This window comes from Pristiophorus japonicus, chromosome 2 (genome assembly GCF_044704955.1).
Source record: "Pristiophorus japonicus isolate sPriJap1 chromosome 2, sPriJap1.hap1, whole genome shotgun sequence".
NCBI lineage: Eukaryota > Metazoa > Chordata > Chondrichthyes > Pristiophoridae > Pristiophorus > Pristiophorus japonicus.
Genome location: NC_091978.1, coordinates 200,289,494 through 200,303,446, shown reverse-complemented (window position 1 = coordinate 200,303,446; position 13,953 = coordinate 200,289,494). Strand labels below are relative to the sequence as shown.

At 41.8% G+C, this 13,953-nt stretch overlaps 1 protein-coding gene across 1 annotated transcript in view; it reads right to left on the bottom strand.

The window, feature by feature from the left end:
- Positions 1-13,953, bottom strand: part of ppargc1a (peroxisome proliferator-activated receptor gamma, coactivator 1 alpha) — a 183,378-nt gene that overhangs the window by 88,182 nt on the left and 81,243 nt on the right. The window contains exons 3-5 of the mRNA XM_070863518.1: positions 11,926-12,120; positions 11,374-11,496; positions 2,888-3,101 (exon numbers count right to left, since the gene is read on the bottom strand). Coding sequence (XP_070719619.1) covers positions 2,888-3,101; positions 11,374-11,496; positions 11,926-12,120 — 532 coding nt within the window. The remainder of the gene's footprint in view (positions 1-2,887; positions 3,102-11,373; positions 11,497-11,925; positions 12,121-13,953) is intronic.

Here is a 13,953-nt window from a genome sequence, read left to right as displayed (position 1 = left end):
ATAGGTCAGTCCCACCATCCCGGGAATCAGTCTGGTGAATCTTCGCTGCACTCCCTCAATAGCAAGAATGTCCTTCCTCAAGTTAGGAGACCAAAACTGTACACAATACTCCAGGTGTGGCCTCACCAAGGCCCTGTACAACTGTAGCAACACCTCTCTGCCCCTGTACTCAAATCCCCTCGCTATGAAGGCCAACATGCCATTTGCTTTCTTAACCACCTGCTGTACCTGCATGCCAACCTTCAATGACTGATGTACCATGACACCCAGGTCTCGTTGCACCTTCCCTTTTCCTAATCTGTCACCATTCAGATAATAGTCTGTCTCTCTGTTTTTACCACCGAAGTGGATAACCTCACATTTATCCACATTATACTTCATCTGCCATGCATTTGCCCACTCACCTAACCTATCCAAGTCACTCTGCAGCCTCATAGCATCGTCCTTGCAGCTCACACTGCCACCCAACTTAGTGTCATCCGCAAATTTGGAGATACTACATTTAATCCCCTCATCTAAATCATTAATGTACAATGTAAACAGCTGGGGCCCCAGCACAGAACCTTGCGGTACCCCACTAGTCACTGCCTGCCATTCTGAAAAGTACCCATTTACTCCTACTCTTTGCTTCCTGTCTGACAACCAGTTCTCAATCCACGTCAGCACACTACCCCCAATCCCATGTGCTTTAACTTTGCACATTAATCTCTTGTGTGGGACCTTGTCGAAAGCCTTCTGAAAGTCCAAATATACCACATCAACTGGTTCTCCTTTGTCCACTTTACTGGAAACATCCTCAAAAAATTCCAGAAGATTTGTCAAGCATGATTTCCCTTTCACAAATCCATGCTGACTTGGACCTATCATGTCACCATTTTCCAAATGCGCTGCTATAACATCCTTAATAATTGATTCCATCATTTTACCCACTACTGAGGTCAGGCTGACCGGTCTGTAATTCCCTGTTTTCTCTCTCCCTCCTTTTTACTGAAGTATAGTAAAATAAATACCTCAGTACAGGATACATTGATTCATAACAAAAACAAAGCACATGAATTTCATCTGAAGATATCCAACTTATTTTGACTTCTTTTTGGCAATGTTTTATTCGAGAATAGTTAAATCACCAATGTTTCACTATATTAAAGGCACTGTATAAATACAAGTTGTTGTTGTTGTGTTCACCGTTCCATTTTTGTAGGGAATTCTCTTTTTTTATGGTAGCATCAAGAGTTGGATTTGCCTTTAAAAATTAAATATGAAATGTCAAATTTAGTTTGAAAATGCACCTGTGAAGTGCTTTGGGTATTTTTACTATGTTAAAGATGTTATATAAATGCAAGTTGTTGTTGCTGATTCTACAATCTAGGGGAGAATTTCTGCTTCTGTACCCTCGGTACTCGGCAGGAGCACCATATCAGGAAACTATGTACCCCAACCTACACACTTTTGTCCATTCATTTTAATGGATGGAAAATCATAGGTTGGAGGGAACAATGCACACTTTCCCCATATAAGCTTGGCTTGCAGAAGTGGAAAAACTTCCCTTCTGTAGGAACAGTGCTGATTGCTTTTAACTTCCATCATCTAATTGCATAAGTAAAAAACTTTTTCTTAGATTTGTCTTTCTGCTTTCCTTGGGCTCAATTTTCCCCAATGCCATTTTTTGGCATATTTGAAAAGTTACGCCTGTTTATTTGGGGCCCGACTAGGCGAAAAAAAAAGTTGAAACTTTCCTTAAGCTCTTTGGGTGGAGCCTAAGATGTGCGGCAAAAAGATCAGGTTGCCAGGGTAGCGAGGGGCACACTGCGTGCTGCGGCTGGAAAGATCTGGCCAGCTCACAGTAACCTGCACAAGCAACTTGCACATTGCAGCTATTTAAGGCAGCAACTTACCAACGTGAAAATATTAAAGGGTCTTTGTGCCAAAAGTCTATCCTGTAAACTGTATGAATTGGAAAGGCCCCCCTCAACCCCCCACCCCCTGCTGGTGCCCGGTGCTGTTCCTAGCCCAGGCCAAAAGGCCTCCCCACCCAGGAGCCGATGCTGCTCCGAGTCCAGGCCGAAAGGCCTCCCTCCCCCCAGAGCCAGTGCCACTTCTAGCCCAGGCCAAAAGGCCTCCCTCCCCCCCTGGAGCCGGTGCCACTCCTAGCCCTGACCGAATGCCCACCCCCCTTTCTCTCCCTCTCTGTCACTGCTGTCCCGGCCGTGGAACTGGATCTTCTGCACTGATTCTCTTACCTGTGCTGATTTTGGTAAATGCCCAGAAGGTTTTTCAGAGCAGTGACATACGCCGTCTTAAAAAAAATCATAGTTGGCCAAACTTGCTTAAATGGCCAGAATTGGCGCAGGTGGCAGGTTACGCCCCCAATGAGGTAAAAAAAATCGTAGCCTAAAAAAAATCTTACCTGAGTGAATTACGCTGGCGCAGAAATTTTGGGAAAACTTGGAGATTTTAATTTACTCCCAAAAAAAACAATGCACCAAAAAAAAGATAAATGGGGAAAATTGAGCCCCTTGTAACTTGAGTGCTACCTTTTAGCAATTGTAAACCTTGATTTTTGTGAATTGCAGGGAAGCAAAGTGAGGTAATAAGGATTGGATAAGAACGTTTAAACATGGAATAGAGCTTAATGATGAATATCAAGTCACGTCTCACCATGCATTACTTTGGCCCATCTTTGGAGAAATTGAAGAAGTACATGTGTGAAAGTCATGAATATCTAGTTCAGGTCATAAAGGGTACTGTTGTTACACCTCAAGTTACATTGTGATATAGGGCAGTGTAGATCACCTCCCATAAGATGTTCAGACTGACACCACTGAACCTGAGGAGCTAACTGTGGCTTGAATTTGTAACGGTGACATATCACAACCCTTGTTCTTACCTTGTAGGTTATGTGATTGTTGAGATTGCAGCTGTATCTTCCTTTTGGAGATGCATTTGTCCCTATTACTAATTTTGTGGTCCTTTATTTTGAACTGAGGAGGGTCATCACTAGCAGTCAGATATTTGAGCAATTCTGTGCATGGGTGGCGCTGGGTCTGTGACTTCTGCTGTTGGCAAACATTCCTTGACTTGGAACTTGAAATTGCCTCCCCCTTATAAGGATGTAAGGAAACAATAGCATTATTAAAATTGTAAATATAAGCTTTCAACATAACTATCTCCACTTGAAAAATAAAGTATGTGTAACCACATTACTGTCAAGATTAGACGGTTGCTCGTAGGGTTATTCTTTTGTATGTGACATTGCATAATAACAAGTAGCAGCTAATAATAATTAGAAGAAGGGCAGATATCATATGAAATTAACCCTGGTGCCTGTTGAGATCACAGAAAGACTTTAAGAAAGTCACATATCCAAATGTGCTGATGATGCAGAGGTAGGCAGCACTGTAGACAGTGTAGATGAAAGCATAAAATTACAAAGAGATATTGACAGATTAAGTGAATGGGAAAAACTGTGGCAAATGGTTTCCAATGTAGGCAAATGTGAAGTCTTTCACTTTGGACATAAAAAGGAAAGAATAGGATACATTCTAAATGGTGAAAAGCTAAAAAATAGTGGAGGCCCAAAGAGATTTGGGGGTCCAGGTACATAGATCATGTAAATGTGATGAACAGACACAGTAAATAATCAAAAAGACCAATAGAATGTGGGCCTTTATATCTAGAGGACTAGACTACAAGAGGGTAGAAGTTATGCTACAGCTATACAAAGCCTTGGTTCGACCACACCTGAGTAGCGTGAGAAGTTCTGGGCACTACACCTCAGAAATTAAAAAGCAATAATAAAGAAAGTGAGTTTGGAGAGAGGAAACAAGCAGGAAAAAAGGGTAAAAAAAACAAATTTAAAGGCACTTTGTCTCAATGCATGTAGCATTCACAACAAAATAGATGAGTTGATAGTACAAATAGATATAATCTGATAGACATTACAGAGATGTGGTTGCAAGGTGACCAGGACTGGGAATTAAATATTCAGGCGTATTTGACAATCTGGAAGGACAGACAGAAAGGAAAAGGAGGTGGGATAGCTCTATTGATAAAGGATGGAATCACTGCAATAGTGAGAAATGATATTGACTCAAATTATCAGGATGTTGAAACAGTTTGGATGGAGATAAGGAATAATAAGGGGAAAAAGTCACTGATGGGCGTAGTTTATATGCCCCCTATCCATAGCAACTTTGTTGGTCGGAGTATAAACCAGGAAATAGTGGGGGCTTGTAAAAAGGGAACAGCAATAATCATGGGTGATTTTTAACCTCCATATTGACTGGACAAATCAAATTGGTCAGGGTAGCCTTGAGGAAGAGTTCATAGAGTGCATAAGGGATGGGTTCCTTGAGCAGTACATAACGGAACCAACCAGAGGGCAGGCTATCTTAGATCTGGTCCTGTGTAATGAGACAGGATTAATAAACAATCTCCAAGTGAAGGATCACCTTGGAATGAGTGATCATAGCATGGTTGAATTTCAAATTCAGATGGAGGGTGAGAAAGTTGGATCGTAAACCAACGTACTAAACTTAAATAAAGGAGACTATGAAGGTATGAGGGCAGAGTTGGCTAAAGTGGACTGGGAAAATAGATTAAAGTATAGGACGGTTGATGAACAGTGGTATACATTTAAGGAGATATTTCACAATTCTCAAGAAAAATATATTCCAGTGAGGAGAAAAGGGTGCAAAAGAAAAGATAGCCATCCTTGGCTAACTAAAGAAATAAAGTACGGTATCCAATTAAAAACAAGGTCATACAATGTGGCCAAAACTAGGGGGAGGACAGATTATTGGGAAGCATTGAAAAGCCAACAAAGAATGATTAAAAAAGTGATTAAGAAAGGGAAGATAGACTATGAAAGTAAACTAGCATGAAATATAAAAACAGACAGCAAGAGTTTCTATAGGTATTTAAAAAGGAAAAGAGTGGCTAAAGTAAATGTTGGTCCTTTGGAGGACAAGACCGGGGAATTAGTAATGGGGAACATGGAGATGGCAGAAACTCTGAACAAATATTTTGTATCAGTCTTTACGGTAGAGGACACTAATAATATTCCAGAAGTGGATCGTCTAGGGGCTATAGGGGGGGGAGGAACTTAACACAATCACAATCACTAAGGAGGTGGTACTCAGTAAAATAATGGGACTAAAGGCCGATAAAGCCCCTCGACCTGATGGCTTGCATCCTAGGGTCTTAAGAGAAGTAGTGGCAGGGATTGTGGATGCATTGGTTGTAATTTACCAAAATTCCCTGGATTCTGGGGAGGGGGTCCCAGCAGATTGGAAAACTGCAAATGGTATGCCCTTATTTAAAAAAGGAGGCAGACAAAAAGCAGGAAATTATAGACCAGTTAGCCTAACATCTGTGGTTGGGAAAATGTTGGATTCCATTATTAAAGAAGCAGTAGCAGGACATTTGAAAAGCAAAATTCGGTCAGGCAGAGTCAGCATGGATTTATGAAGGGGAAGTCTTGTTTGACAAATTTGCTAGAATTCTTTGAAGATGTAATGAACAGAGTGGATAAAGGGGAACCAGTGGATGTGGTATATTTAGACTTGCAGAATGCATTTGACAAGGTGCCACATAAAAGGTTACTGCACAAGATAAAAGGTCATGGGGTTGGGGGTAATATATTATCATGGATAGAAGATTGGCTAACTAACAGAAAACAGAGATAAATGGGTAATTCTCGGGTTGGCAATCAGTAACTAGTGGGGTGCCGCAGGGATCAGTGCTGGGACCCCAACTATTTACAATCTATATTAACGACTTAGAAGAAAGGACCAAGCATAACGTAGCCAAGTTTGCTGATGATACAAAGATCGGAGGAAAAGCAATGTGTGAGGAGGACACAAAAAAATCTGCAAAAGGACATAGACAGGCTAAGTGAGTGGGCAAAAATTTGGCAGATGGAGTATAATGTTGGAAAGTGTGAGTTTATGCACTTTGGTAGAAAAAAACTCAAAGAGCAAGTTATTATTTAAATGGAGAAAGATTGCAAAGTGTTGCAGTACAGTGGGACCTGGGGGTACTTGTGAATTAAACACAAAAGGTTAGTATTCAGGTAGAGCAAGTGATCAGGAAAGCCAATGGAATCTTGGCCTTTATCACAAAGGGGATGGAGTATAAAAGCAGGGAAGTCTTGCTACAGTTGTACAGGGTATTGGTGAGGTCACACCTGGAATACTGCCTGCAGTTTTGGTTTCCATATTTACGAAAGGATATAATTGCTTTGGAGGCATTCCAGAGAAGGTTCACAAGGTTAATTCCAGAGATGAGGGGCTTGACTTATGAGGAAAGGTTGAGTAGGTTGGGCCTCTATTCATTGGAATTCAGAAGAATGAGAGGTGATCTTATCGAAACGTTTAAGATTATGAGGAGGCTTAATGGGGTGGTTGCAGAGAGGATGTTTCCACTGATAGGGGAGACTAGAACTTGAGAGCATAATCTTAGAACAAGGGGCCACCCATTTAAAACAGAGATGAGGAGAAATTTCTTCTCTCAGAGGGTTGTGGATCTGTGGAATTCACTGCCTCAGAGAGCTGTGGAAGCTGGGACATTGAATAAATTTAAGACAGAAATAGCCAGTTTCTTAAATGATAAGGGAATAAGGGGTTATGGAGAGCAGGCAGGGAAGTGGACCTGAGTCCTTGATCAGATCAGCCATGATCGTATTAAATAGCGGAGCAGGCTCGAGGGGCCAAACGGCCTACTCCTGCTCCTATTTCTTATGTTCTTATGCTCTTATATATTGGCCTTGGATCGGAGTGCAGTGTAAGTTTACCAGAATGATACCGGAACTCCAGGGGTTAAATTATGAGGAGCGATTATGCAAACTATGTTTGTATTCCTGGAATTTAGAAGATTAAGGGGTCATTTGATCAAAGTTTTCAAGATATTGAGGGGAACAGATAGAGTAGAGAGAGGGAAACTATTTCTATTGGTTGGGGATTCTAGGATGAGGGGGCATAGTCTAAAAAGTAGAGCCAGACCTATCAGGAATGAAATTAGGAAACACTTCTACACAAAGGGTGGTAGAAGTTTGTAACTCTCTTCTGCAAATGGCAGTTGATGCTCGATCAATTATTAATTTTAAATCTGAGATTGATAGATTTTTGTTAACCAATGATATTAAGGTATATGGGCCAAGACGGGGGAGTTAGGTTGCATATCAGCCATGATCTCATTGAATGGCAGAACCAGCTTGAGGGGGTAAATGGCCTATTCTTGTTCCTATGTTCTGAAAGCAGTTAGAGGACACTGTCATAATATTAAAGTATTTCTGTTTGTTTAAGGAGGGAAAAAAACACAAGACTTTTACACAGGATTACATAGGATATACAGCACAGAAACAGGCCATTCAGCCCAACCAGTCCATGCTAGCATTTATGCTTCTCTCGAGCCTCCTCCTATGTATCATTTTTCCCACAATAAAATCATGTGTAAGTGACATGATGGAGTGCTTGGACATAATTCTGTTTTGTGTTTCTAACCAAATCAAAAGGGTTAGCCAAATATGTTTTTGATGAAGGCAGTGAAACTTTGGGAAAATGGTTTTTGCATGTTATAACATTTGATGCACGAACACTGACATGTTTACAGAACAATGATAAGACGTTGATGAGAGCTGAGTTTTCCAGTAGTATCTGCTACTACTGGGATAGAAAATCCAGCCCTGTATCTTTAAAACTCTCTTCTTCCAGTTTCTAATGGTTTTGAAACTGTTAAGAGTAGTTTTCTGTCATGTATCCAAGTCAAAGTGTAATGTATACAAGTTTGCTGAAGATGCTAGGTGAGAAAGTAAGCTGTGAGGAGGACACAAAAGGCTGGATTTTACCAACCGCAGCGGGTCCATGGCGGGCGACGTTGGTGGCAGGTCCCGGCCTCATTGCCGGCTCCAGCCCACTGTCCAAAATGATTTTCCCTTGATTGGGCTTGTTAAGACTGCCCAGTGCATTTGCCAGCCAATTGAAGGAAGCGTGTCTAATGACGTCACTTGATGATGCATCACCAGCCAGTTTCCTTAAAGGAACCATGCGCAAATTGATTTGTCCTGTCAGTGTTCTACAGCATTGAGGTGCTGCAAACACTGACAAGCACTGCACAGACGTGCGCAGCTGCACCATGGCTCTCCCATGACTCCCTCCATATGATTATGGAAGGAGTCACAGCAGGCAGAGAGGTTCGCTTCCTTTCCAATGGGTGGAAGAGACCTCTCCAGGAGAGCAACGCAGTCTGGTTACACATTGCACAGTAGGACACAAGCAGGGATTTCATCAGGAGGACCAGGCTGCAGTGGCGCAAACCTTTCAATTGTCTCAGTAGATCACGAAAGGTTATTGCAAAGTCACACTCAACCTCATCCTGTTGTGCCACTCATCACATCCCCATCATTCTGCCTTCCCTACCCTACTGCTGCATTTCCTTACTTACATCAACTTACCTTGCACCTCCACCCATCCCTCTCTATTTACATTATCACTTCTCTGTATCACTAGTCACCGCTCACACTCACCCTCATCCTCATACAATCTTGCCAACTAACAACACTGAAGGGTAGGCACTTAGGTGGTATATGCAATGTTCATGTAAAGTTTCTGTTAATGTGGTGTCAAACATTGAAACCTTTATTTTCAACACTTTGAGTTCTTGGACAGATCTATGTACACCTTCGGAAGTGGCTTAGTGAGTTGCAGTAAATGGTGGTGAACGTGAAAGGAATGGCTTAGTCATTGTAGGGATGCCTTATGGTCTTGGTGTGGGGTGGTGCCAACCTGGCGCATCATGTGGAGCTAGGGTGTATAGCACCAAGTGAAGTAAATCTGGCCATGGTGAGGTCATCCCTAGCATCCCTGGCACCATTGTGGTTGGGTGCTGATGCCTGTGTCCTGTACAGCATCAGTTGATTGCGGGGAAGGTTGGTGTTGTTGTTGGTGCTGCTGGTGCGCCTGGTGCTGCTCGTGTTGGGGCTGATCATGGTGGGATTCTGAGGAGCAAGATGAGATAGTTTCAAGGGCATCAATGCTGATATAATAGATGGCAGGTGAACTTGAGATGACAGAAGCTATCTGTCAACGGTGAGAGAAGTTGTTCCAATGAGGTGACACTGAATAAGGAGTTTGCTCCAAACACTTGCAACCTGCATGAAGCTCAATCTGTCTTCCAAATGCAGTAAGCAACAGCTTCTGAGCTTGGAAAGTGAAAGCTGTGAAATGGGAGCTTTTATAGCACATTAATAGCTGTCAAGTAATGAGATGAGTCCACGGCCATTCAACTCCCACCCTGCTAACCTGGCATGATCCCAAGCAGCATGGACTCCATGGGCGACCTGGTAAATTCTGAAGGTGAGCTAAAAATATTTGTTAATCTTCTGTTAACAAGGTCATAATGATCTAAATTACCTCCCCCACCGCTGCATGTCAGGTCTGCTCAGCATTGACAAACCCGACATTTGGGAAAGGCGCGTGTCAGCGGGTTAACAGTGGGGTCCTGACCCGCTATCAAAAATAAAATTTTCCCACCTGACCCTTCACCGATCGCGTTTGCTGACCCGCTGCAAAATTCCCCCCAAAGAGTCTGTAAAGATATATAGAGAGGTTAAGTGAATGGGCAAGAATGTGGCAGATGAAGTATAATGTAGGGAAATGTGAGGTTATTGACTTTGGGAGGAAGAATAGACAAACAGAATATTTTTTAAATGGTGTGAAACTATTAAATGTTCATGTTCAGAGGGATATGGTGTCCTTGTACATGAAACACACACAACAAGCAATTAGGAAGGCAATGTTGGCCGATATTGCAAGGGGGTTGGAGGACAAGAGTACATTAGTCTTGCTGCCACTGTATAGGGCTTTGTTGAGGCCACATGTGGAGCAACGTTCCCTTTAAGTCATGGGGATGCGCAGCGCTCTGAAGTTCCTGCACAGCCAGTGAGCTGGCTGCTGAATAGAAGAATCGCGCATGCACGGAATTTTGAATGGCTCGCATAGCCCGTTAAAGGGGCCGCATGGGCCAAAAAAAAATGATAGGGAACTCTGACCTGGAGTACTGTGTACAGTTTTGGTCAATCGTGGTTCAGTGGGTAGCAGTCTCGCTTCTGAATCAGAGGTTGTGGGTTCAAGTCCCACTCTAGAGACTGGAACACAAAATTCTAGCTGATACTCCAGTGGAGTACTGAGCGAGTGCTGCACTGTTGGAGAAGCAGTATTTCAGATGACACATTAAACGAGGACCCGTCCACCCTCTCAGGTAGACATAAAAGATCCCATGACACTATTTCGAAGAAGAGCAAAAGAGTTATCCCCGGAGTACTGGACAATATTTATCCCTCAATCAACATCACAGAATCAGATTATTTGGTCATTATCACATTGCTGTTTGTGGGACCTTGTTGAGCACAGATTGGCCGTTGCATTTCCTACATTACAGTAGTGACTACACTTCAAAAGTACTTAGTTGGCTTTAAAGCACTTGGGAACATCCTGAAGTCGTGAATGGCACTATATAAATGCAAGTCTTTCGTTATTTCTTTCTCCATAGCTAAGGAAGGATATACTTGCCTTAGAGGGGATGAAACATAGAAACTTGGAAATTAGGTGCAGGAGTAGGCCATTCGGCCCTTCAATCCTGCACCGCCATTCAACGAGTTCATGGCTGAACATGCAACTTCAGTACCCCATTCCTGCTTTCTCACCATACCCCTTGATCCCCCTAGTAGTAAGGACTACATCTAACTCCTTTTTGAACCGAAGCTTCACTAGATTGATTCCTGGGATGAGAGGGTAGACCTATAAGGAGTGATTGAGTAGAATGGGCCTATACTCTCTGGAGTTTAGAAGAATGAGAGGTGATTTCATTGAAACATATAAGAATCTGATAGGGCTTGGCAGGGTAGATGGTGAGAGGCTGTTTCCTTTGGCTGGGGGTTCTACAACTAGAGAGCATAGTCTCAGGATATGGGGTAGGCCATTTAAGAATGAGATGAGAAATTTCTTCAGTCAAAGGGTTGTGAATTTTTGGAATTCTCTACCCAGAGGGCTGTGGATGCTCAGTCGTTGAATATATTTAAGGCTGAGATCGATAGGTTTTCGGACTCTAAAGGAATCAAAGGATATAGGGATCGAGCAAGAATGTGGAGTTGAGATCAAAGGTCAGCCATGATCTTATTGAATGGCAGAGCCAGCTCGAAAGGCTGTATGGCCTACTCCTGCTCCTATTTCTTATGTTCAATAATCCAGCAGGATTTTCAGTCATTCTGGAATACCAACTTCATTAGTTTGTACTGCAACTACTCTCATTCTTTAAGGAATGAAATATTCCTTTCTTTCCTGCACATGAATTTCTGATTGCAGCACCAAAGTGTACCTTGACAACAGCAGGGCTTGGTCTAATCCTGTTATTATTGGTCACGTGGGTGTGTGTGCTGCCTCCATGGCATTCATTGTAGATAAACTGTGAATTAGCTGGAGCCAGCAAGAGCTTCTTCAACTGGAAAGATAGAACCAAAGTGGGAGGAAATGTAAACAAAGCCTGAAATAAACAGAATCTACTTGTAAACAACTTCTTATTAAATCATATGTCATTCAAATTAGCCCAATTTCTAGTTTCCATGATATGTTGTTGTTTTCAATCATTTCAAATATCGTTGATAACAAACTGTGGTTAAGAAAAGCATACTACACATGCACATATTTAGAAGCTGTTAGTGTATTATACCCAAATTACCATAGAATATAATCTGTTCTTAAAATGCAGTGCATCTTCCCTTAATGTTATATTTTTGTAGGCATTTATTACTTTCATTTTCCTTGTGGCCTTAATTTAAAAATCCAAACCATATTTTGACTACATCATACCCATGCAGCGGGTAGCCAGAGGCTCATCAAATTCTTGATAAACAGCAGGAAGGATTCTTACTAGAGACGGCTCTTCAGCCTCCGGAGTCGGAGGAGTGCCATCAGGCGTTGAGGGACGTCTAGGATCATTGACATTGGTCACATCCCCATCTGTCAGTGCATCGAATGAAGGCAGTCCATCCTCGTCTATTGGGATGCTGTCCAGTGTCTCCGTTAGAGCAGCCAACAAGTTAGCCTCATTTTCTTCATCCATCTTCTGCCAAAAAAGAAAGGATCCTTTAATTGTTAATCACATGACTTACTACAGGAACATAAACTTTGAGGACAAATGTATTTTCCAAAAGAAAAGTTTTGCATTTCAAAAAGTACATAGTAAATGAGAGCTCTACTGTGCATTAAGATGTTTCGAACGCTCAGATTTTCTTTTCTTGAAAGTATGCTACTGGAATATATATTTTAAACATTGACCCTACAACTAGTTTAGCAAATAAATTGTAGCTGTCCCACTATGTTAATGTACTTGCACACTGCATCAGTCGCCACCTCTGATTCTCCCCATTGGGAAATACTGTAACCTCCTTTGGTGCTTCCCAATCAGGAACTATGTAGAAGAGACTTAAATCTGGCAGGATTGTTGCTCCATTGCAACAAGTGTTAACATGCTAATACTTAACACAAACCTTTCAATTGATTAACCATCTTTCAAAGTAACCACGTATTTAACATTTTTATCTGAACTTTTTTATCAAGTGCAGTAATTAGACAAATGTAATATGTATTATTAATTTAGTATGAAGCTAGGCAGTTAAAATCGACCAGATGACCTGCCTGGATCCCACTATCTTCCATTTTAACCTGTTCTTCTGAGCAGCAAAAGCCACCCACCTGAAGTCAGTGAGCTCCTCCTTTAAATATATAGATCCAGGTCCAATGACATCATTGGGCCCCAACCACAATTTTAACTCTGACCTGAGCAGGGAAGCTTTTGTGACTTTCCTGCCTGGTAAATTGAAATTAGAAGAGGATCAGAAACAGAAGAAGCTATTTGAGGTAAGTTTTTTACTATCCTTTGTGGAGCCAGAGGGAGCAGAGTGCTCCCCCATGCCAGACAAGGAAAGCTTAAGCCTCCCCTGCCACAGAATTCCCACCTTCTCTATCTTGAAACCCCGGTCTCCATACTTATCTGAGGCTGTCAGCGGCAGCTACTTCCCGCCAACTTCCCCCCTGGAATGGAATGGTTTGGGGAAGTCAGCCACTAGCTAAACTTGCCATGGCCTCATTCTGCCATGTGGGAAAAAATATAATAACTGAAACCCACTGTCAGTTAAAATTCCTACCCACCCTGACATTTCTAGCCTCCATAACGTAGACTTTCTGATTCAGTTTGACCAATTTACAGGTGACAATCGAAAAAGAATCAGATTATTTGGTCATTTATCTCTTTGCTGTTTAACTTCAATGGAATGAAAGTCAAATGGTTTCTATAACAAGTGGGCAATCTAATCTGCCAGATTATCACCCAGGTGATGATCATAAAATTATACCCCAGAGTATCTGTACCCCCAACAACTGAAATCTTTACAAGCATACAGCGAGTGGATTTTTCTTCAAAGGGATTGCTTTTATCAAATCTGCTGTCTTTCAAGTTGTCCTTGATTGTATAAATATTGTGTGGCTTTCTAAAAAAGATATTCTATCTTCTATTATCTGGTACATTCATGCTTTAAAACAAATTCCAAGTGTTATCTAATCTTAAAAAACAAATATCTGGTCGTCATCTAGACTAGGAATTATAACATGATTTTAATTTTTACCATAATGCATACCATTCATGTAGGTAGCTTGATTAAATGCTTAGGAGTACAGGACTGGCAAAAACTCTACAGCCTATAAACGAATCCCTCTCAATCGCCCACTCCCTGTAATACCCATTTCATTCTCAATTAAATTTTCCCCACAGTATCTACCTCCCTGGGCAGTCACCACCCGATCTATGAAGTAAATGAATTTAAACTGTCTCTCCACCTTCCCTCTTCTAAGTTCAAACCTATGTCCCCTGGTTCCAGAAATCTCCAACTTATTAATGAGT